Source organism: Penicillium griseofulvum (assembly GCF_001561935.1).
Source record: "Penicillium griseofulvum strain PG3 chromosome Unknown contig_80, whole genome shotgun sequence".
Lineage (NCBI taxonomy): Eukaryota > Fungi > Ascomycota > Eurotiomycetes > Eurotiales > Aspergillaceae > Penicillium > Penicillium griseofulvum.
Window position 1 is genome coordinate 2,729,867 of NW_024467471.1, and position 22,373 is coordinate 2,752,239.

The 22,373-nt window shown below is 48.1% G+C and overlaps 8 protein-coding genes across 8 annotated transcripts; 3 read left to right on the top strand and 5 right to left on the bottom strand.

Annotated features, from left to right (window-relative positions):
* Window positions 1-150: 150 nt before the first annotated feature.
* Window positions 151-4,445, bottom strand: PGRI_020240 (Tetratricopeptide-like helical; the record flags this gene model as incomplete). Its single annotated transcript, XM_040789737.1, has 10 exons — window positions 151-2,879; window positions 2,952-3,131; window positions 3,186-3,236; window positions 3,289-3,363; window positions 3,430-3,492; window positions 3,545-3,661; window positions 3,732-3,930; window positions 3,996-4,069; window positions 4,125-4,326; window positions 4,404-4,445. 10 exons carry the CDS (start codon window positions 4,443-4,445, stop codon window positions 151-153), a joined length of 3,732 nt encoding a protein of 1,243 aa, XP_040646690.1.
* Window positions 4,446-5,583: 1,138 nt separating this feature from the next.
* PGRI_020250 (Peptidase T2, asparaginase 2) lies at window positions 5,584-9,835 on the bottom strand (the record flags this gene model as incomplete). The annotated part of the gene is made up of 6 exons (XM_040789738.1): window positions 5,584-6,933; window positions 7,044-7,047; window positions 7,118-8,728; window positions 8,784-9,408; window positions 9,471-9,730; window positions 9,798-9,835. The coding sequence occupies 6 exons, from the start codon at window positions 9,833-9,835 to the stop codon at window positions 5,584-5,586; spliced, it is 3,888 nt and encodes a 1,295-aa protein (XP_040646691.1).
* A 536-nt stretch (window positions 9,836-10,371) lies between these two features.
* On the top strand, window positions 10,372-11,052 carry maiA (maleylacetoacetate isomerase MaiA; the record flags this gene model as incomplete). Its single annotated transcript, XM_040789739.1, has 1 exon — window positions 10,372-11,052. One exon carries the CDS (start codon window positions 10,372-10,374, stop codon window positions 11,050-11,052), a length of 681 nt encoding a protein of 226 aa, XP_040646692.1.
* Window positions 11,053-11,296: 244 nt separating this feature from the next.
* Window positions 11,297-12,586, bottom strand: fahA (fumarylacetoacetate hydrolase FahA; the record flags this gene model as incomplete). The annotated part of the gene is made up of 1 exon (XM_040789740.1): window positions 11,297-12,586. The coding sequence occupies one exon, from the start codon at window positions 12,584-12,586 to the stop codon at window positions 11,297-11,299; it is 1,290 nt and encodes a 429-aa protein (XP_040646693.1).
* Window positions 12,587-12,849: 263 nt separating this feature from the next.
* hmgA (putative homogentisate 1,2-dioxygenase (HmgA)) lies at window positions 12,850-14,360 on the top strand (the record flags this gene model as incomplete). The annotated part of the gene is made up of 4 exons (XM_040789741.1): window positions 12,850-12,917; window positions 12,970-13,479; window positions 13,532-14,179; window positions 14,237-14,360. The coding sequence occupies 4 exons, from the start codon at window positions 12,850-12,852 to the stop codon at window positions 14,358-14,360; spliced, it is 1,350 nt and encodes a 449-aa protein (XP_040646694.1).
* Window positions 14,361-14,520: 160 nt separating this feature from the next.
* hmgX lies at window positions 14,521-15,300 on the bottom strand (the record flags this gene model as incomplete). Its single annotated transcript, XM_040789742.1, has 1 exon — window positions 14,521-15,300. The coding sequence occupies one exon, from the start codon at window positions 15,298-15,300 to the stop codon at window positions 14,521-14,523; it is 780 nt and encodes a 259-aa protein (XP_040646695.1).
* Window positions 15,301-15,699: 399 nt separating this feature from the next.
* PGRI_020300 (4-hydroxyphenylpyruvate dioxygenase family protein) lies at window positions 15,700-17,084 on the top strand (the record flags this gene model as incomplete). Its single annotated transcript, XM_040789743.1, has 4 exons — window positions 15,700-16,361; window positions 16,417-16,476; window positions 16,536-16,893; window positions 16,950-17,084. The coding sequence occupies 4 exons, from the start codon at window positions 15,700-15,702 to the stop codon at window positions 17,082-17,084; spliced, it is 1,215 nt and encodes a 404-aa protein (XP_040646696.1).
* A 1,149-nt stretch (window positions 17,085-18,233) lies between these two features.
* On the bottom strand, window positions 18,234-21,734 carry PGRI_020310 (Zinc finger, CCCH-type; the record flags this gene model as incomplete). The annotated part of the gene is made up of 13 exons (XM_040789744.1): window positions 18,234-18,298; window positions 18,355-18,418; window positions 18,502-18,545; window positions 18,604-18,639; window positions 18,688-18,776; window positions 18,829-18,863; window positions 18,935-18,966; window positions 19,019-19,131; window positions 19,188-19,275; window positions 19,336-20,952; window positions 21,235-21,366; window positions 21,454-21,639; window positions 21,686-21,734. 13 exons carry the CDS (start codon window positions 21,732-21,734, stop codon window positions 18,234-18,236), a joined length of 2,550 nt encoding a protein of 849 aa, XP_040646697.1.
* Window positions 21,735-22,373: the final 639 nt, after the last annotated feature.

Below are 22,373 nucleotides of genomic sequence, written 5' to 3' on the forward strand. Positions count from 1 at the left end.
AGGAACCCATTTGTTTAATCCTTTTTGTGGCATTGGAATCTTATATAGTGCATATGATGGAAATAACTACAGCAGTCACATTTCTCCCTCTATTTCATTCGCTGCATCTCTCAGTCTATCGTCCAATGTTTCCAATTTGCCACGGCCTCCTTAGAGGTACCCCCTTTCCCAGGCTGTATCCGTGAGCGGAGCCCCATGGATGATATCAAAGTAGTAGTCCCTCGCCCACTGCAGATTATGGCTCCCAAGCAAGCGCCTTGCTTCGATTGCAAGTCCGGCCTTAACAAGCCTAACCCCCTCCTCTGCAATATTGCATTGCTCGTCTGTCAAAGGGGCACTATGCGAAGGATAAATTGGCATAACAAGATCTTGGAAAAGCAGAAGGGCCTCCTTGAGCTTGCCACGATTTCTCAACCAATTTGCTAGTGTAACTCGAACCCAGGCCAACTCCCGATTCACAGGCGGCCGGTTATGCCTGGAGGCGTTTATCAAGTCATGCAGCAAATCTTCGGCCGCCGCCGGATCTTCGTCGTAGAGCATCAAGGCTTGAAGATGTCTTATTTGACATACACGCTCAAAGTGAGCCGGCTTCTTGAGGGTCGGGAGTGGAAGACAGATCTCCAGTAATGCTGCCGCTTCTTCATTTCGATGGAGCTCACAGTATACATAAGCCAGGCTGATTGCGAGATCAATACATAGATAGTTGTCTAGGCTCATAGCGCGCTGACGGCCCGCAAAACAAATAATATAATGACGCTCTGCCTCCGTTAGTTTGCCAAGCTTTCTGTATGTTGATGCCATGGCGCTCTGGGTCATCAGTGTAGAAGGGTCGTCCGGGCCATTGAGATCCATCCATGTTGCATAGGCATTCTCGTAAAGACTTTGCGCTTCTTTAATCTTGTGTTGTCCCTCTAGTGCGTATCCAAGATATAGTTGGTTGTGTAGGAAGAGCCTTGTTGTTGGGACGCCTGTGGCTAGCAGGCCCCTAGACGCTTCTTCCCCGAGCCTTTGCGCTTCACGAAAATTCAGGGTGTGGAAGTTGCTCAGACACTCGTAGCTCATGCTCATGTAAACCTCTCGATGCGTTGGACCCAGAATCTGAATTCTTTGTCGCCGGACCTCTGCGTGTGACTGGGCTGCTTGCTCGTGGAGTCCTCGAACTAGGGTACCTTGAAGAAGCAAAATCAGCGATGCCGTTCTGTGCAGTGATTCAAAAATGTTATTCAACACCTTACCTGTTGCCAGCGCATCCAAGGCCATTAATGTCAACTGATGTGGACCCAGGTGATCTTCAAGGCCTTTCGCCGCCGTCACTAACAGATCGAAAGCGCTGTCGGTTATGTTTGCTGTCCAGGCATGATATTCCGCCAACCTGGACCGAATAAATGCACTCGCTAAAGGGAAGCCTTTTGTCATTTGGCTATCTTCGAGCAGCTGCCCGTATGCTGATTCGACATAATCTTTCATCGGGACAATTTCTCGCGATGAAGGTGGCTGGAGAGTAAGCCAGGACTTCAAGTAGCTACCGACTTCCATAGCCGGAGCACCGTGAAGTCCTCCACGAAGTAAGAAGAGGCTTTCGGCCCATGTAACGAGCTGGGGACTCTTGAAAAACTTGGCCACAAGCTTCAGGGTATGCAGGGGAGCCTGGGGTAGTGCAACCAGATGTGAATGCCAATTGAGAGCCGCATACTTGTAGAAGCTCGGCAATGTAGATGGGCTTTCCATGGCAACAGCAGATTCCTCAACCTCGCTGTACTTATACATACTTCGTCGGAGTAAATCAGCAATGAGAGAACGGCTGTTAAATTCAGGTAGCATGAGCATACACAAACAGCGAGTGACCATGAACTGATTCGTGGTGGTAGCATCTAAACTGATGGATAAAGAAGTTGGATTTTCGAACCCAGTCAAGTAATCCTTAACTGAGGCGTGAATTAACCGAGCAGTCCCGTCTGTGGTGACCACAAGAGGGCTGCAAAGGTCGCACAGTTTGGTCTCAACGTCAAAAAGCTCACGGTTCTCATCTTTGCATAGACGACGAACATCTAAACTCATGGCTGTACCAATGTCATTGATGGTCAGGAATTGAAAGCTCCCTATAATCAGGGTAAAAAATTGACGGCGAATGCTAAGATGGGCACTATCGAGCCCACGACCTGTCTTGTTGATGAATTGAGCATAAACGGCGTCTAGTCCTGGTGGAAAGCTTTCCATAATCTCCAGCTGGGTCTTGACATCTGGTGCCGCCTTTACGGCATCTAACATAAGCCGTGCCCACAGAAACATGCCGTGGGATTGTTTGTTGCACTTGGTCAACAATCTCTCTTTGATCTTAGCTAGCCGCGTTGTTCGGTCGATTTCAGCTCTAACGAAGGCTTGAATATCAGCACCAATTTGATCAGCCTCAATCAATAGGCGCGTAATATTGCCTAGTGATTGATGAATGTGTTTGAAGTATCGGGAACAGACGATTATCCGAGCATTGGTTGTTTGGGCCATCTTGCCAAGATGCTGTAGCAGCTTCTTCACATCCTCTTTCTCGGCGCACTCGTCAATTCCATCCACAATTATAGCAAATCCCGGGCTTTTAGCCATCAAAGACTCCAGTATTCGCCAAGTCATATCCAGGGGACAATCAGTTCCTTTACTGTGTCGATCCATCAAGACTTCGATGCTAGATATGGCGTCAAAGAACCCTTCCGATTGATTCAAAGTAGAAGAAGTCATGATTTCCGCAACAACAGAGCAGACCATGGCGGATGGCGTGGAAGTATCCTGAGACTTCTGGAAAAAGTAGGCGAAGACGCCCCCTGGCGTGTCGGTAGTGTTGAAGCCATTATGCGTCAGGTAGCTGGCCAGCACGCTTTTGCCACAACCTAGGCGCGAAACGGTTCGTTCAGTATTCAGAAGTTGAATGCTATTTTAGAAAGGGCAACATAAGAACCTACCAGGTATGCCATGGATCCATAGTGGAGTTTGATAACCATCGGCTTTCCAAGCCAGGAAAGCTTTGTGAGTAGTGATCCATTCACATGTATCCTTTTCCCAATGAGGAATATTCACAGTTGCCGAGAGACCCTGTCGAATCCATCTTATTGCAGCTTGCTGTCGATTCTGAATCTCGTGGACTATTTCAGACTCAGTCAAGGCCAATTGATTCGGGATTTTGCGCGGTAATATACCTTGAGCATCTCGTAGGCATGACGCCAACGCCACCAATGCGGATTCCTGGTCTTGGATTCTCAGTTAACCTGTCACTTGCGTCTAGATTTGGAGGTGGCATACTGTTTTGGCTTTTCCTTGACATTGCGGCGAGGCTTTCACACTTGAGATTGATGTTCCGTAGCATGTGCATTTGGCCTTTAATGCAGGGTCCAAGGTGTTAGTGAGATAATTTATTCCATGATTTATATATCCAAGTCTTACCTTCACTGATTAGCGCTTGCGTTTTGGAGTCTGCGGAAGCGCGAGTGAACTGCTTTCGCTGCTCTAATCCCATACGTGGTCAGATCAAGATCTCCCGGGGAATTCTAACACATACCAACTTGTGAAGCCAGCAGAGCTTCCTTTTCCGCGTTGTCAGCTAAGCGTGTAATGCTAGCTAAGATATTCTCAACTTTTTCATTGAAAAATGTAAAGGAAGCTTTCACATATCGCTCTAATGATGCCGTTCATGATTAGCCTGATTATCCTTTCGGATTCCCAAGGAAAAGATGGCTGCAACTCACTGTGTGGAGGTGTCTGATGGTATGTGCTTGCTCGAACAAGAAAGTTGATTATTTGTGCCAAAAGCTCAACTAAAGCCGCTGAAAGACGCGGTGTAGCGGGCCACAGCTGGAGATAGGTTTCCCAGCGTCCTATATGCTTCAGTAGGTCAAGGAGGCTTGATCCTATTTTATCTGAAACCTCGATCTCTCTAATCGCAACCTGGGAAGTTCAAAAAGGCCGAGTTAGTCTTTCCATTACCTTTTCAGACATATAGTGAGACTCACGGCAAGCAAGCTTCGGATGCCACCCCAAACTAGGGCTGTTATGTGTGGCTGGTGTTGGATCATTACATCCACCACTGAAAGGTGGAAGTTAGTAATCGTTGTATATATAAAATAGGAGGGTGAAACTACCGGTCGCATTTCGATTGAACCAGAGCAGTATCTCATCTACTCGGCTTGAGAATTTCCACTTTTTCTCTTCAGCACATTTTTTCGTCTCACAAGCAAAGTCGATGAGCTGGTCAACACTTGAAAGTGAGTGAATACCAGGGCCCCACCCTGTATTCACATCGATCCGTTTATTGGGGTCTTTTGTTAGAGTCTTGTTGTATAACTGTATGGGCTGTTAGTTAAATCTTATCTCTTCAATTGGCGATGCACAAAGAACAATCTGGAACTCCATATACTTACATCTACCGCTTGGGCCCACACAGAGATATCTGGGGTGGTCATGATCCTAATAATCTTCAGACATGGGATAATGCAATATGAAAATATGTCAAGGGAAGGATCCTTGACATATTCGGCTGTGACAAACTAGTACACGAATCACCAAAGCACTAACTTCATAACAACATAGGCACATAGCAATTAGTGCCAAAGGATTACATGGCTCAGAATATTACCTGTCGAATGCAGCAATCACACGGTAGCTCGTTAATTGATTGGACCACGAGGACAGGTATGAACATGTTTGAGGTTGATGCTGGGCATAAGGAAAACCCTCATTCATCCACGTGTCATACTAATTTAAATCACGACGCTATCTATATACACCTAAACCATTTTAGGAAAGGTATCATGTACATAAGCAGCACCCGGGTGTTGTGGTGGAATACCCCGCTTACGGTGATCAAGATGAGGCTGAAGGATTTGAATAGTAGAGTATTTTAAAAGGGGTCGATTCATCCCATGTTCCGATAATTCATAACTGCAAACTTGGAACTCCGTTTACAAAGTTCCCGATATACAATACTTATAATGCCTTCCACGGCCCCAACTCCAGACACTGAAGAGGAGGTATATCTGAGTTTTTCATCTAACATACATTCTTTTTTCAAAGTCTAATGCTTACCCATTGTTTCCCCCCTAGATGTGCGCTGCAGGTTGCCTAACTAGTGATACCTGCAAATGTGGTCTCGGATATACGAACGAGGCTGGGGAGTGGGTATCTGGCGACGACGTGAGAGCAGGAAAAGCCCCCCCGGCGCCCATGAAGCAGGTGAGCATATACCCATGTTGAAATAGATTTTATTACTTTTTACTTGCATCACTCGTACTGGTGCATGAGGCTAAGTGGTATATTCTCATACCAATACAGAACCAACAATAGGTCTTCTTCATTGGGGTTGCCTAATTCACTAGCCGCCTTCGTTGCCCTCCTAGTCTCTATGTCGTCGCATCAGACAATGAACGAGCAATAGGTCAAATGAGCTGCAGATAAATAAGTGGGATGGGTACACCAGAAGTGTGCAGCTGGAAGTTTGGATTGGGCTTTGAAGTTACTCGTAAATATCATTGAGAACAATTGAAGAAGTTATATGATTGATACAAGGGACACAACGAACTCAATCGTAGGAAATATATTATATTAATATTGCTCTCGAAAGACCATGATCCTTTCCACTTCGTTACCAGCATTATCCTCCTCTACCCAAGCACGCCACATACCACCACAATTGAAGTCAAACACAACCTTACCCCGATGTAGTTTAACATCCGATGTCCTCTTCACAGTGCCAAATTCTGCCTCTATACCAATGATACCCCCTTCACCCTCACCAGCCTTTCCCCACCTAGAGCCAGCCGAACGTTGAAGCTCACCACCGGGTCCAGAAATAGCCGTCACCGCGTCTGCAAGACCAGATGGGAACCTACCAGGCGACGAAAACCGTAGCATTGCAGCAGTAGTTCGCGCAGCCGCAACCCGAAGGAACGAGTCCCCATTCCCAGTCCCGGAAACCGCAACAGCCCTCCGACGAGAGCATTGAGCAGATGATGTATAAGAATAACAAGTCTTCTCCGACCCCAAGTCCCGTTGCCTAGAGGAACCATCACCCGGAAGTGAGGAGTAAACAGGTAGTGCCTGATCCCGCAGAAACTGCGGTATACAATCACCCAGCCAGTTCCTCGCATCACGTAGCAATCCAGTCACCGATGAATTATCCAGCACTGTCTCATCACCCGACACAATCTCATCCCAAGCCTCAGCCCAGAACCCAGCCCCCAAGGTAGGCGTATCACCAATTCTACCGGGCAACTTATTCGTCAGCCCACCGGTACTAGTAGCAACAGCCAGATTCCCCCACTGATCAAGACAAACACAACCGACAGTCCCCTGTGTCAACGAAATCGGCTCTTCCTCCCCTTTCAAACCCCTCATATGTTCATCCCACCTCTTCTGCGTGAAAAACCACTCATCGGAACAAAACTCCAGTCCCCAATCCCGTGCTAGTGTCTCCACATACGGCCCGACTAGCTGGGAATGCATACTCCCTCCGTCATCTACGGGTGATCCATCGGCGGCAACACCGGATCTGAGGATAGACTCGCGTGCGAGTTGGATCGGGTGTCGTACGTTACGGACGCCCATTACGCCTGCGCCGCGCTTGATTGTGCCGGGCTGGGTTGTGTTGTGGTGCACGGATGTCACCATTACGGATGCTTCCATTTCGATTGTGCCGGCTTTTGTGAAGACGCTACCGCGGCCGCAGTTGAATAGAGGGTCATCTTCGAGGAGGGAGACTGCATGGACGGCTGCATCTAGGGCTCTACTACCATTTTTGAGGAGGGTGTGGGTTGAGCGGAGATAAGATTTGAGGGAGGCGTGGTGGGCGGCGTAGAGGTCTGGGGGGAGTTTGGAGCGTTGGATGTTACCGGCGCCACCGTGGATAATTAGAGTGGGTTTGAATGACGCTGGGTTCGTCATATTGGTAACTGGCTATAATTGCCCAGGTGGTATTCGAAGGTTGTGTTGCTCTGGTGCGGGGAAATGCAAGGCGGAGTAACATCTTGGGGTATCACACTATCATTGCATAATTGGCTACATACAAAGCTATCCAATTGACAAATACATAGCTCATGATGGCAAATTCCAAAGAAAGTCTAAGGTGCCACCTTCATACATCGGAAATTGACATCCATGGCTCATATCAAAAGGCGCCATTGATGGATCAAATGGTAGCGAAAGCCAGTTATCAGCGCCGATATCGTTCAACGATGGAACGAATCCCAGATCCGGGGGTGGATCTTGCGATACAGGGGCTCTCATGGGATTTGACCGGTCACCATTGTCTGGCCAAGGAGGAGGCGCCATGGATGATCTTCGGGTAACGTCTTGACTACTTTTCATTGCTTTTGAAGACGCAAGAAGATTGCGTCGCAAGCGCGAAACATGCATGTCTAACAGCGTGGCATATCGCGTGCTCAGATGTACATCATCCAAGGCGTTTGACTTGAGTGCTTTGATGCTCTTTTCTAATATTTCAATTGATTCCTGGAGCTTGGCTTGCCGTGTACCCAGACTGAGTGCTTTCATCAAGAAGATCGAGGCACTGGTTATGCGAAGAACGATTCGAACTGGGGAGAATCGGAGCGCCCCTGCTTCGGCTAAATGGGTGACTTTCTGTAAGATCTGGCCACATCCATCGATGACCTCTTGGATGTATTCGTAGTCTGTTGGGTCGATGGTCATGGGTCGCACTCCGTCGAAGTTATTAGGGTCATTCTCTGCGACAGCACGTTCCACTACTGCTTGCATTCCCACTGAATGGGTGTATACGCGGACGAAGTGGTATTCGATGAACAGATCGTTGTAGAATGCTTTATCAAGTACTTGGGGCTGTAGGTACTTGTCTTTCCATTGGTTGAGTAAAGGTCGGAAATGCTCAAGTAGGCCAACATATCGACCGCTGTGTAGTTGCTGGCGAGCAAACGCAGCAGAGGGGAAGAACATATCAGTGACAGACTTGGCTAGCTTGGTAAGCTCAATCCACGAATCCATGAACGTTAACCACGTGCTGCCAGGTGGATCTAGTCCTTGTGGCTTCCGTCCACCCAGGATAGCATGGTTTAATGATTGAGGAATCGGTGACATGCATCCGATCCGCCAAGCCAATTGGTTGATGTAGACGTATAGCAGACGTTGTACACGTTGCCAGCGAATCACAATCTGTTCTCTCCATTCTGGTTCGTCAGCCGGTGAGCTGCTTCCTTCTTTCTCAAATATACCCAGCTCATGTGCAAGGGAAAGTGCACACCCAAGCAACATCCACGACATTTGGTCAGATCGGCGTGCTGGCTCAATTATATCTTCTACCCCGCGCCCGCCAGGTTCCGCGTTCGGGTCATTATTGTCGTGATTCCCGGGTGCTGCTGGAATCAAGTCATCATCCCAGCCATCTGTTTCGGGCGGAAAATGGAGGGCGCGAGGATGCCATTCTGACATCAATAGAAGAGCCTCCACAGTACCAAGACTCCGTACCTTGGATTTTGTCGATTTCTCTTGCCCAAATATCAGCCGCATCGTCAATTTCTGGCAATGTGACCATAGTCTATGATGAATAAAGAAATTCCTGGACTCTCCCCCTGCTCCAGGAAGGACATGGTAGCGGGAAGAGATCATGAGAATGGTGGAGCACAGGACTGGCTCCCGAGTAATCAGCCAGTAGTGATATCGGTGGTCGGCGTAGAAATCAGTTAGAATCGGCGATAAACAGGACATATTCTGATAGAACCTACTTATGGTTAGCATTCATTTGGCAAAGACATGGGACATGCGAGCGAACATACAGATCAATAAAGGTAACAGCCTCTCTAGCAGTGAACCAGCCCATCTTGACAAACCGACAAGCCTCCCAGACATTGAGAGTGTCTCGGGCGGCGTCTGACAGCTTAACAGGATGTATTACCCGTGGCACCGACTCAAACGTGGCATCATAGTTTCTGGGTGTTCGATCTTGAGTACTCGGACCTGCCGATGGAGGCCCAGCTAGTGACTCGGAGCTAGTATCAGGGTTAATATCTTCTTGAGCAGCTGCAGCCTCGAAGAGAATATTAAGTGCATCATTACCGCTCGCAACGACAGTGCGCATCATAGAGCTCGCAAGGGTGGAATTCGCTCGATGTCTGTTATTTTCATATGCATGAGAAGGAGACTGATCAGTTTGTGAAGGCCCGACGGAAGGGTGCTCGAGGGAGCCACGGTGAGACCCTGTTTGATCCCGATGATATGGCCATCGCGGCTGGAAGGCGGGCTCCTGGTGAAAATTGGTCTCGGGAGATGAATTAGCCACGTCGCTTGCATGCGATTTGTGGGTTAATCCTTGTGCAACGACAGAACTACCGGGCGAGGTGATCGTAAGTTGTCTGGCGTCTCGGGGTGATACATCGGCTTCGTAGCTCTCCGGTGATCGCACTAGAAATTGACCATTTAGATAACAGCCGATTAGGTATGGTAAGCACTCGATTCTAGCGTACCTCGTTTGCGGGACCTTTCCCATGCCCGTTTCTCGGGGAATACACATTCTCTTAGTTCCCTTCGGCAGCGCGCACATGGTGGGCCGATCGGAAGGCCATCTGGACCGGTCCCTAGGTCGCATTTGGCCTTTCTCTGTCGGCAAGGGATACATGCCTTGTAGGTGCGCTGATACGGCTTATCCGGACGGGATGACCTGACACCATCCATCGTCAACCGTTCCTGGGCGGATTCAACCAGGACCTCGGCGCTGAAGTGGATTCTGTGGATATTTGGTGATGCTATGGATAATTGCAGGAGACAAAGAAATGCGGAGCCAGGATTATTACCCGGCGATATCCGTCGGGTCCAAGCTTCTCAGCTCCATAGTGTCTTAGGGATCGGACCTTTAACTAAAGGATATAAATTAATTAAAATAGGTGTGTTTGACTTATTTTATAAAGATTCAAATTTGATTCAAGTTTAACCTCAATTTGATTGGCGATGTAGCGTGTAAAATGCCAATAAACGAAAAAATCTGTAGATCACATGTCACGTAGAATAAAGCAGATGCATGTCTATGGGGCTCTAATGCATGTACTCTTTGAATAAAATGTGTAATAGTCTAGGAAAATATAGAAATAATATAAATATCATCCGTCATAGCCGAAGTGTACAACTACAGCGGTTGGACTCGGCTTCAAGACGACGGAATCCATTCCGCAAATGCTCTACATGTACAAGGTAGAGGTAAACGATCCGCGTCTGGGGGAAAGTGACTTAACATAGTTGAACTTCCAAGGTCGCATAGCCCGGTTTATAAGCAAGAACCCTCTTCTATCTAGATCCGTTTTGGTACCTTCATCGCTACTCCTATACTCCCAATATCTCATAGATCGAATATCACGAATACAACCGTTCACAATGTCCGACACAGTGACTCTCTACACCTATTTCCGCTCATCCTGCTCCGCCAGACTCCGGATAGCCCTGAACTTAAAACAAATCCCTTTCAAATCCGTCTATGTGAATCTTCTAAAGGGCGAGCAATCCTCCCCAGCCCATCTGGCCATCAACCCCTCAGGAACAGTGCCAGCTCTAGTAATCCAGCGCGACTCCAAAGCACCCGTGACCATTACACAATCTCTCGCTGCACTTGAGTACCTCGCAGAAGCATTCCCAGATCAAGGGCCTGCGCTGCTCCCCCCGGCCTCGGACCCGGAGGGTCGCGCTGTAGTGCGCACTCTGGCGGACATTATCTCTTGTGATATACAGCCTGTTACGAACCTTAGAATTTTGAAGCGGGTTGGACCGCTGGGTGTTGATCGTGCTGTCTGGTCGAAGGATTTGATGGAGGATGGGTTTAGGGCTTATGAGGCTACTGTTAAGGAATCGGCGGGGAAATTCAGCGTTGGAGATGATATTACCATTGCAGATTTGTGTCTGATTCCTGCTGCCTGGGGTGCTCAGCGGTTTGGAGTTGACTTGAGTCAGTTCCCGGTTACGAATGAGATTGTGAAGAACTTGGAGATGGAGGAGGCGGTTAAGAAGGGGCATTGGAGGTCACAGGAAGATACCCCTGAGGAGTTTCGTATTAAGGAATAGCTGAGAAGTCAGAAATTAGTGCCTTGACTACATAGTAGTTTTAATTCCTGTTCGTGGAATATCCTGTCATGCTCGTAATACTGGGGAAGTTCATGACATCTTGACGAAAATGAAGCAGGTGATCATTTGTGCCGGTTGTATTGGCTAAATAAAACTGCCCGGGACATTTATTCCAACCTCTATATTGTAGAAAAAAGTGAAACAGCAACATCACACATTGATCATTTAATTTCTTTTAAGTCATCTACTGCAGCGAAACAGCAGGTAGGATAGTGCCAACACAGTCGCCGAAGCCGACATAGTTACCTTCTGTGCCAGCCATACCACGCAGAGTAACAGTGTCACCGTCCTCAAGGAACATACGCTCAGAGCCATCCGCCAGCTTAAGAGGAACTTTACCATTGGTCTGTTCCAAGAAACTACCCTGGGTCTTAGCCTCCTTTCCAGAGATAGTACCCGATCCTAGCAAGTCACCGGTGCGCAAATTGCAGCCTGTGATAGTGTGATGAGCAACCATCTGAGGGAAAGAGTAAAGCAGATTGCGGGCGTTGCTGCTAGCGATAACAGTGGGCTGACCACCGGAGTTGGTGACCTCAACATCGAGAGGGATCTCGTAGGCACTCTCGGCGCGCTTTTCGCGCAGGTAGGGGAGCAGAGACTCGCGGTTTGCAGGCTCCAATCCGGGAGCGCGGAAAGGTTCGAGAGCATCAATCAGAACCACCCAGGGGGTGATGGTGGTACCGAAGTTCTTAGCATTGAAGGGGCCCAGAGGGACGTATTCCCAAGCCTGAATGTCACGGGCGGACCAGTCGTTCATGAGAACCAGACCGAAAATGTGGTCCTCTGCCTGGTCAATTGGGACAGGCTTGCCGAGATCATTGGGTTTACCGATGAAGCAAGCAAGCTCTAGCTCGATGTCAAGCTTCTTGCAAGGAGAGAAAGTAGGCACCTTAGGGTCCGCGGCAGGGTTCAGCAGGATCTGACCCTGGGGACGGTGAAGCGGTGTGCCTGAAGGCACGACTGATGAGGCACGGCCGTGGTAGGCAACGGGCAGGTGCTTATAGTTAGGCTGGAGGGCATTGTCTGGGCCACGGAAGAGGACGCCAATGTTATAAGCGTGGTTCAGACCAGCGTAGAAATCAGTGTAGTCGCCAATTTGCATGGGGAGATGATTGGTGACTTGGGACAAGGGAAGCAGAGCTGCCTGTTGCAGGGAGGCATTGTCCTTAAGGAGCTGTGGGAACTTTGTGTCGGCGCGGAAGATATTTTGTAGATACTCGCGCACTTGACGGTGCACAGGGCGACCAAGTGCAGCGAAGTCATTTAGTGTCGGTTGGCTGAAAACAGCTAGGTGCTTTTCGATAACTGGAAGCTGTGAAAAGCCCCCAGATGAAGCGAATGCGCTCAAGTCCAATGCATGATCACCGATTGCAATCGCAGCTGCCTTTGATGTGGATTTTGTTGAGATGATGCCGAACGGGATATTTGCCAGCGAGAACGGCGAGTTCTTAGGAATTTGAAGCCACGAAGACATGATGAATTATTGTTGAATGGTTTAGGGAGAAAGAGAAAGCGACTTGACGGGCCTTAACACCTCTAAAGTAGTGCGGAATTTGTCCGCCCCCCGCATTCAGCCGATGCGGAATGAAAGGCTAATCGCGGGAATTATCAGATTCGCGGAATGGTGTGACTGGTGTGACCTCACATATAATTGCTTTTGACAGCTGAGTTCCTCGGTTGGTCTGGGGTATTTGTTAAATCAAGGCGGGTCTGCTTTATCCAAACCACATCTTCAATATGCCTGTCACTAATTTCAGTCACCCTGATCCCTACAAGTACCAGACGGGCTTCGACTCGCATCACGAGTATGTATTCGCATAGTTACAGCACAAAGGAACACAATTAATGAGTAAATAGGACGGAAGCCATCGAAGGGGCTTTGCCAATAGGCCAAAATTCCCCACAGAAAGCTCCATATGGGCTCTACACTGAGAAACTCTCGGGAACGGCATTCACAGCACCCCGTCACGAGAATAAACAGACATGGGTCTATCGAATTCTACCTGCAGCAGCTCATGAGAACTTCATCGCAGAGGATGCCGGCTCGTATCATACAAGCATGACAACTGAGACCCATAAACTTCATCACATCCCTAACCAGCTCCGATGGAACCCCTTCGATCTAGATGAGAAGGTCGACTGGGTGCATGGACTCCACTTAATTGCCGGGTCCGGAGATCCGACCCTGAAGCAAGGATTGGGCATCTTGATGTATGCTGCGGGTAAGGACATGGGCAAGGAAGCATTCTACTCCGCTGACGGAGACTTCCTAATTGTGCCTCAGCACGGTGTGCTAGATATCCAGACCGAGCTTGGTCGGATTATTCTGCGACCAAATGAGATCTGTGTTATTCCTCGTGGTGTTAGGTGGGTTCCTGCCGTATGCTACATGGGACCAGCAGCTAACCACTCCCCTCAGATACCGAGTGACCCTTCCAGACGGCCCTGTGCGGGGATACATCTGTGAACTATACCAGGGTCACTACCAGCTCCCAGAGCTAGGTCCCATTGGATCCAACTGTCTGGCGAATCCACGCGATTTCCAAGCCCCCGTTGCCGCTTTCGACGACGAAGAGGAAAGCGAGTACAAGCTTTACAGCAAATTCAACAACACTCTCTTCGCCGCCAGACAGAACCACACCCCCTTCGATGTTGTTGCTTGGCACGGCAACTACTACCCTTTCAAATACGATCTCGGCCGGTTCAATACTATCGGTTCGATCTCATTCGACCACCCCGACCCTTCTATATTCACTGTGTTGACAGGTCCATCGGACCATGTTGGTACGGCCATTGCTGACTTTGTCATCTTCCCTCCTCGCTGGCTCGTCGCAGAGGGTACTTTCCGCCCACCGTGGTACCACCGTAACACCATGTCGGAGTTCATGGGTCTGATTTCTGGTGACTACGATGCAAAGGTTGGTGGTGGTTTCAAGCCTGCCGGTGCTAGTTTGCACAATGTCATGAGTGCCCATGGTCCCGACTCGGGTGCTTTTGAGGGAGCTAGCAACGCTGAGCTGAAGCCTCAAAAGGTTGGTGATGGTAGTATGGCTTTCATGTTTGAAAGGTTAGTTCGGTTTCTGTTTATTTCAGATGCTTGTTCTATTTGCTGACAATGCTCTAGTGCTCTCATGGTCGGTGTCTCGGAATGGGGTCTTAAGACGTGCCAGAAGGTGCAGCCAGAGTACAACGAGCATAGCTGGAAGCCTCTCAAGCGACACTTTGTAAACCCCAACAAAAAGGCCTAAGCTATAGGTAGTTACCATTGCGATGAGGTAATAGCACATTTTCAACTAGCTAGATAGCATTAATACAAAAATTCAATCAAATTTATCAAAATGGTCTTTCATTATTGCTTCGTTATTTCAACCGACTTGGCACATTAAATTATATCCCCATACATAATCTTCACTTCTCAAGCTCCTTCCTCATCGCCTCCTTTACAATAGCCCCACACATCTTCGCGTAAGGATTCGTCTGTACAGAAAGCTGCTGCGCAACCTTATTCCCATAGCGGCCCCCAAAGAAAAAGTCCCGACTAGCCATCTCCTCAAGCTGATCAGCCGAAAGTCCGCGCAGCCGCTCCGGACCCGTCTCATCGCCTGAACCAGCCTTCTTTACACGCGCCGCCTTCAGAAGCAAGTAACCCCTGTGCGTGTGCGCGTCCGCCAATAACCGTGCCTGGGTACTTGAGACTGCATCGGCGGGAGAAGCGGGCGTGGCAAAGGTTATGGCTTGGCCAAGGTCGGAGAAGATGCGGGAGCAAAGCTGAGAGGTTGACGGGGCAAAGAGGGCAGCATCAGCTAGCTCGGTATCAGTGCCTCGGTCATCACCCGCCTCCTTGTTGTAGATCAGATCAACCAACAGGCGGAGTGTTTGTGCTCGGTTTGTGTATGCCGAGGGATATGTTGGATTCCGTGTGAGGAGAGTGTCGAAGTCCTCCAGTGCAGACTGGACTGTCTCTATGCTTGGTGATTTATTTGATTGTAGCTCGCGGATGATGTCTGTTTCGCGCTGCTTGAGTGATACCAAGTCTGTTTCGGTGATGTTCAGAGATGATGGCCATGAGGGAAGCGATGAATCAACGATGACCCCTGATGACGGAGATGATTCTGCATCAAATAGAGCTTGTAGTACAGCTGAATCATTAGATGTCAATGATGGCCGAGCAGCTGTGATAGATGTCATCTTGCAATTTGATGTTGAAATGACAGATTGGTGAGGATATTGTCAGAGTCAATTCAGAATAGAGTCACTGTAATCACTAAATTGAAAAATAAAGAATATGAAGAACAAAGCAAAATGTTTCGACAGGAATCGAGAAGCCAAGAAATTGTAGATCTTCGGATATTAATGATGATATCAGTGGGTCCGGGTATCACCGGATATCTCAGGATGTCTGAAACAGCCGGGATTTCTGACAGAGTGAGAAGGAAAGTGGATTGGAATAGATATCCGCCGAGAGAAATTGCTTACTGAATTAGTTATTTAAAAGGGTGGCGTAGACTTGCCAAATAAGATATCCCCTCTCGTGTACTACCATCTACATTTCAATCCAATATCATCACACATACGGGATATAACAATATGGCACCTTCAGCTATTTCCAATAGTCCTCCTCCCTCAAATGCCGTTGAGGAATCTTCAGTAGCAAGCTACCGTGGCTACGACCATGTCCACTGGTACGTTGGTAACGCCAAGCAAGCCGCAAGCTACTACATCACTCGCATGGGCTTCAAGCGTATTGCCTACAAGGGACTTGAGACTGGCAGCCGCAACATCTGCTCCCATGTCATCCGCAACGGCGATATCACCTTCATCCTCACCTCCCCTCTGCGCTCCCTTGACCAACTCGACCGCTTCAACCCTGAAGAGCAAGCCGAGCTAAAGGAGATCCATGACCATCTCGAGAAGCACGGTGATGCAGTCAAGGATGTTGCCTTTGAAGTTGACAACGTTGATGCTGTCTTCTTCGCTGCCGTGAAGAATGGCGCTAAGGCTGTCCTTAACCCTAAGACCCTTGAAGATAAGCTTGGCCATGTCAAGACTGCCACTATTCAGACTTATGGGCAAACCACCCATACCCTTATTGAGCGCAGCGAGTACCGTGGCGTCTTTATGCCAGGCTACCGTTCTGAGACTGGTAATGAAGATCCAATCGCACAGTTCTTGCCTGGTGTTCATCTGAAGCGTATCGATCACTGTGTTGGAAACCAGGACTGGGATGAGATGGACAAGATCTGTGAATAGTGAGTTCAGTCCAGATTGTTTGAGTGAGCTTCATTTACTAATACCATGGGGTAGCTACGAGAAAGCTCTTGGCTTCCACCGTTTCTGGTCCGTCGATGATAACGAAATCTGCACGTAAGTGTTTCAACATATTTTCCTGATACTCAGGCACCATGACTGACCCTCAATTCTAGTGAATTCTCAGCTTTAAGCAGTGTCGTTATGGCCTCACCTAACGAAATCGTCAAGATGCCCATCAACGAACCAGCAAAGGGCAAGAAGCAATCCCAGATTGAGGAATACGTGGACTTCTACAATGGTGCCGGTGTACAGCATATTGCACTCCACACTGACGATATTATCCGTGATATCACCAATCTCAAGGCACGTGGTGTTGAGTTCATCAAGGTCCCCGAGACATATTACACCGATATGCAGGTCCGCTTGAAGCAGTCTGGCTTGGTGCTTGAGGAAAGCTTTGAGACGATCCGCAGCCTGGATATTTTGATTGATTTCGATGAGGGTGGCTATCTGCTACAGCTTTTCACCAAGGTATGTGAAAACCATTAACTTCCGTATTTATGAATATATGCTAACCTGACAAATAGCACATGATGGACCGACCTACTGTGTTCATTGAGATTATCCAGCGCCATAACTTCGAAGGCTTCGGAGCTGGTAATTTCAAGTCACTATTCGAGGCTATCGAACGAGAGCAGGAACTTCGTGGTAACTTGGTTTAAGATGAAAAGTTCATTTACTCGGGCATTTTCTGTGGATCCCTTGCAGTTTGGGAGTTTGCATTTTGTATTTAGCGAATTAGGGCTTTTTCCTTAATAACGACTTTTCGAATTATTTCATAGTTTTATAACTCAAGCCGCTATAAATGGAAGATGGCATGTCTGCGATGTGTTAAAATTAGGAATGTAGAACAGATGTGAGATCTGAGCCCCAGTTAGCAAAGAGTGTTCACTTGATACAACCGCATAGGTGTGTTGGGTGTCTTCCATACGACAATTTGTATACGACCAACAGATCAAAGAAAACATTCAAATAAAGCAATTTGAACTTGGAAATAAACTAATACGTTCTCTACTTTGAATAAACCAAGCAATCCAAAGCAACACACCGGTTCTACACTTTCTCGAACCTCATTGTTAAGAGCCAAAGGAAGCAACCCCTACAATCTAATAATCCTCCGTTCACCCAAGTATACTACCCTCAGTCACAGTATCGATCCAGTAAGTCCGCAAGCTCACGACAATTCTGTCGAATCTTAAACCGATGCTCATCCAAATCTTTTTCCAAGTCATTCATCAACTTCAAATTATCCGCATCAAAAACACCGTTGATCCTGTGATCTTGATCACCTTGGAGATGTTCTATCAAGTATGCCTCCCGCTTGAATATGGCTTTTGATTCAGCCAACAGACGCTTCTTATCATTGATCCATTTCTTCTTTGTTTGTGACAACTTGTCCTTCATATCTGTATAGTCTGGTTCTGAATATAGCTGTACCGTATGGGCTAGAGTTTCTTAGCGATGAAGAGGGGGTGTGAATGTGGATGAAGACACACCTACAGCAGCGCCACTGCATATACATACCACTACCCATATAACAAAGGAGGTGGCAACTTCTAGTGTCTCCAATATCATGGAAATTTTCTGTATTGTTGTATAGTCGTTGGGTCTAGTTGTGCGAGTAATTGGGTGACAGAAAGCGGGAATGTGATCTTTTTTCATGGACGTGAGAATGAGATACTGATGATGCTATGTCCATTCCTTGGGTTGGGAAAGGCTTTTAAGGTTGAAATAAACTATATACAATAAACTCTCTCATGGCCATAGTGAAATGGATGAGAGTTTTCATCTCGCCCTTATTCCGACCTCATTTACTTCCGCTTCGATGAACTCGAAGCAGGAGCATTGGCTCCCATCCGCTTGAATTTCCTCGGATCTAGAGCGTATTAGACAAGCGCACTCACAATCAGGAAGTTTAGGATAAAAGCATACCTTTTCGACTCATTAGAGTCCGATTTCTCGTTCCCTTTCCTCCCTCCCAGAACCCACTACCTGCCTTTCCAATTAGGACAGCTTTACAGATACCGCAGTTCTCTGGTCTGTAGATTTGCTCGCGAGAGCAGTAGCCACAAATCATACGATTTGCGTGTTCGTTCGGGTGATCTGTTTCCGCATCGTGACATCTAGATAGATTAATAAACATGTGAAAGGATGGGGAGATATTCCTTGGGAGAAACATACTTGTCACAAGGGAAGACTTTTGAGCAGCAGCTGAATCTGTAGGAGGTCAGTATAACCCGTCTTTCAGGTACTCCAACTACATACCTAAACCAGCGTTGACTTTTGGAGTAGTGCTGGCAACGACCGCGTCGCGGAAGTTCTTGTCCTGCGACAATGCCGAGGACTTCTTGGGGCTGGGATAAATGTTAGGTTTCATCGTGGCAGAAGACTGCATATTGTACGAACCTTTCTTTTCGGGGGAAGGCCTCCTCGAGCAGTGACTAGTTGATGCATCAATAAAAGGATATCTTGTGGGTCCGATATATCAGGACTTACTTGCTGCACTTCCCACTAGAAGGAATTTCACTTCAGGGATCTTGAAAACTAAATTTGGATATGTTAGCGGTCAAACAACAGACTGGGTATTAGAACCTACCCATTTTGCGATGGCACTGGCGACATATACCCATGGCACTCTCGCCACGAACTGCAGGTATACCCGGTGCTGGATGGGGAGTCGAACACTCAGAGCAGGTTGGGATGAAGTCGCTATAGCAAGATAAGTCAGCAAAAAGCGCTTTACTGATATGAATAAGAGTACCAACCTGAGAAGCATGTCCCCAATCGTACAGCCGCCCATGTCAAGGTAGCCGGCACGATTAGCATGAGAATGCATCAACTGCTTCCGGAACGCTACACACGAGAGTCAGAAGTCCATCATGAAAAGGAGAATGACATCAGGCGTGTACTCACCGACGCTCATGTTATTAGCGCATTTCCGACATGACTCCATTTTCGGCATCTGGCCCTTCTCATCGGTAATTTGGGGCACGTGCTTGATGTCAACTGACACCTTACATCTCTCGCATTTGACCGTGATGTTGAGGTTCAAAATTTCCAGTAACTCGATTCCGTAGAGCTCTAAGAACGGGAAGGAAAGTGCAACGCCTCGTCCGGTAGCATTGTTATCCACTGATGCGGGGACAGGTGCACCACCTTCTTCATCCTCTTCGTCTGAATACTCGTCTTCCTCATAACTAGACTCGTCTGATGTCCCCTCGACACCATTCTCGGGATTAGGAACTGACCACTCGGGTGGCCGTGGAATGACAACAAGATGTGGCCTGTCTTCGTTATCTTGAGCAGGTGCTTTTGTAGGCTCCTCCACATCCACATCATCTTCCTCTTCCTCTTCCTCTTCAACGGTGGGAGGTACAGCTTCAGTGGTCTCCTCCTCTTTTGGTAAGGGCGTTTCAGCAAATTTATGGATATTGCTCGCCAGGTAGTTGACTTGAGATACCAGGCTCAGCTGCGAAGTCTGCTCTACCCACTGAGTGAATCCTACTTCTGTGGCTTTCACTTCGGGGCCTTCGACTCCCTGCAACTTGATCGAGCTGTGCTCGAGCGGGTAGAGCTGTGGCACAATCAACTTTACAGTCTTGAGCGCCTGAAGTGTTCGCGGCAGGCGATCCTTTTTGGTTGGCTGGATAGGAATAACATATGTCCTGCCATCTTGCAGTTTTTGGTACATCGGCAATCTTCCAAGGCGCGCCTCGAGCTGTTTTGTCTCGGTTGCTCGTCTCTTCTCAGCTGCAGCTTTTGCTTCAGCTGTGTACCTTGGTGCTATAGTTCGTGCCTTCGGTGCTGGCTTAGCAGTAGCACTCGGGGTTTCATCACGACCTCGAGACAAGCTCGGCTGGCTTGGAGCCTTCTCTGGGGCCTTGGTAGGTTCTTTGGTTGTAGATCCATCACCAAGGTTAGCAAAGAACTTCAGCGTTGGCCCACGCTCCAGGGTGGTTAGCAATGATTCGAGCTTTTTGTCCAGACTATTCAACCAGCCTAAAAGAGTTCCTCTGCCATTGCTGCGGTACGAAAAATCGACAATTTCATCGAAGCCTCTAGCGATATTTGCTTGATACGCAGCTTCCATTTCAGAATTGGTCACCGCAAGTGTGGGCCGCCCTTTCGGGTATGAGCTGGGAACATGAAGGACACATTGAAGTCTTTCAAGCTCAAAGGGGAAGTCCGGATCGGAAGGTACCAAGCCAAAGGTCAAAGTACAGCCCTGTGCGTCATTGACTTCCTGTGGACGGTAACGCCGCCTCAATTGGTTGATCTGGAACTCTCTTGGGTCTGATTGCTCCAATTTAGAAACTGGTCTTTGGGGCTGGACAGGGGCTGCGGCAGAGCGTTGCTTCGACTGGTTTTCACCAATGTTCAGTCTCTCGGCCCCAGTGACAATGGCTTGTGCCGAGCTCTGGCTTTCATCTCCCGATGATTTGGCTAGAGTCTGCTGCTCTGACACAGGCTGCTTGGCCTCGACGGCCGAGGCATCATGTAGATACGGACATGATGCTCCAAGTCGGCATCCTTGAACGATGTTAGCATATGACCTAAACGACACATCTTCCAAGCAAATGGCCAAGCACCAAGAATACATGCGCAAAAGATCAAGGCACAGGACAATCATGCAATGCTGGTCATAGCCTCGGTGTCATTGACCCTTTAGGTGAACATGGCCGATACTGTGTACAAGCATTCCCAAAGGGGCCTGTTTGTGGCACCCGGTCCGTATTCAATGACGCGTCGACTATTGCAGTGACAAAATAGGCAAAGAGCCCTTACAGACTGAAACACGGAACGCAGACTTACCCTTTTTGGATTCGAAAAAGCGACATTTCTGCCGCCGAGTTGATGACTGACGAGCAGCACCCGGTTCAGTGGATGCAACACCATGCGACCGGGCCGCTGACAACTCATCACTTATCAAAGAGGATGGCACCTCTGTACCTGTTTAACAAAAGCATGAGCGTGTGATCACAAAAGGTTGGCCACTGAGTCCGATCCTGGCATATTGGCGTATTGGCAGACCGGGGCTACCCTGCCCACCATCCAAGTCGGAGGAGATAACATGGGAATTGATAGGCTTTGTGGCTGATGCAACATGTGGTGCATGGACATGCAACAGGGGGGCTGAAAATACGAAAGCCCGTACTCCGTAGAGGGTCCAGATAATCAAGTAGATCTCATAGAGTTGATTGGGACAAAAGCCTCCGGCTAGATGGGGTTTACGCGCCAATAATAGAATCGAGCTTGATCTTACCTTGAATCTGGGGTGTTGGACCCGCATTGTTGTCAAATGACCTCTCCATACTGAAACAGAGTGAGCCGTTCTTTGAAAGATGGTCCAGAATGGAACCGGGTTCTCAGTGAGTTTGGAGGTGACGCGCACTGCCAACGCAGAGATCGGGTGACCTTGAGGGGATCGACAGGACCAGATCTGCGCAGTAAGTAAGCCGAGATGTGCGACCGTCTAAACTCCTGTTATGATCGAAGTCACAGCGCTAAGCAAAAATAAAACGGGAGAAGCAAAAGCGGCAAAAAGAGGTACCACGTGATGTCGAAATAACAAACGTCAAAGGAGGTTGTTAATAATACTCAGTATATCCATGTTTACGTCTGAAAATATGAAGCTATACAAGAAGTTATAGTTATTTACGGTTTTACTGCCATTCGAATGCCAAGACTTAAGCGGAACCGATGACCTCATTCGCCTTCTTTTGACTCATTTACTTTCATTTCGAGTCATAACATTCTAATTCGAGTCACAATAAATGGACCTTGGATTTGAGATGTATAGTTGGAAATTAGAATGTTAGGAATTATACTATGCAGCACAATCCATGTGTGGATCGCCCTTATCAGTCCAACTCCAGTACTCTGTACTTATGATTTCCTACACTGCATGCTGTACAACAACCGGTACAAGTTTAGGCTCGCTATATTAATAA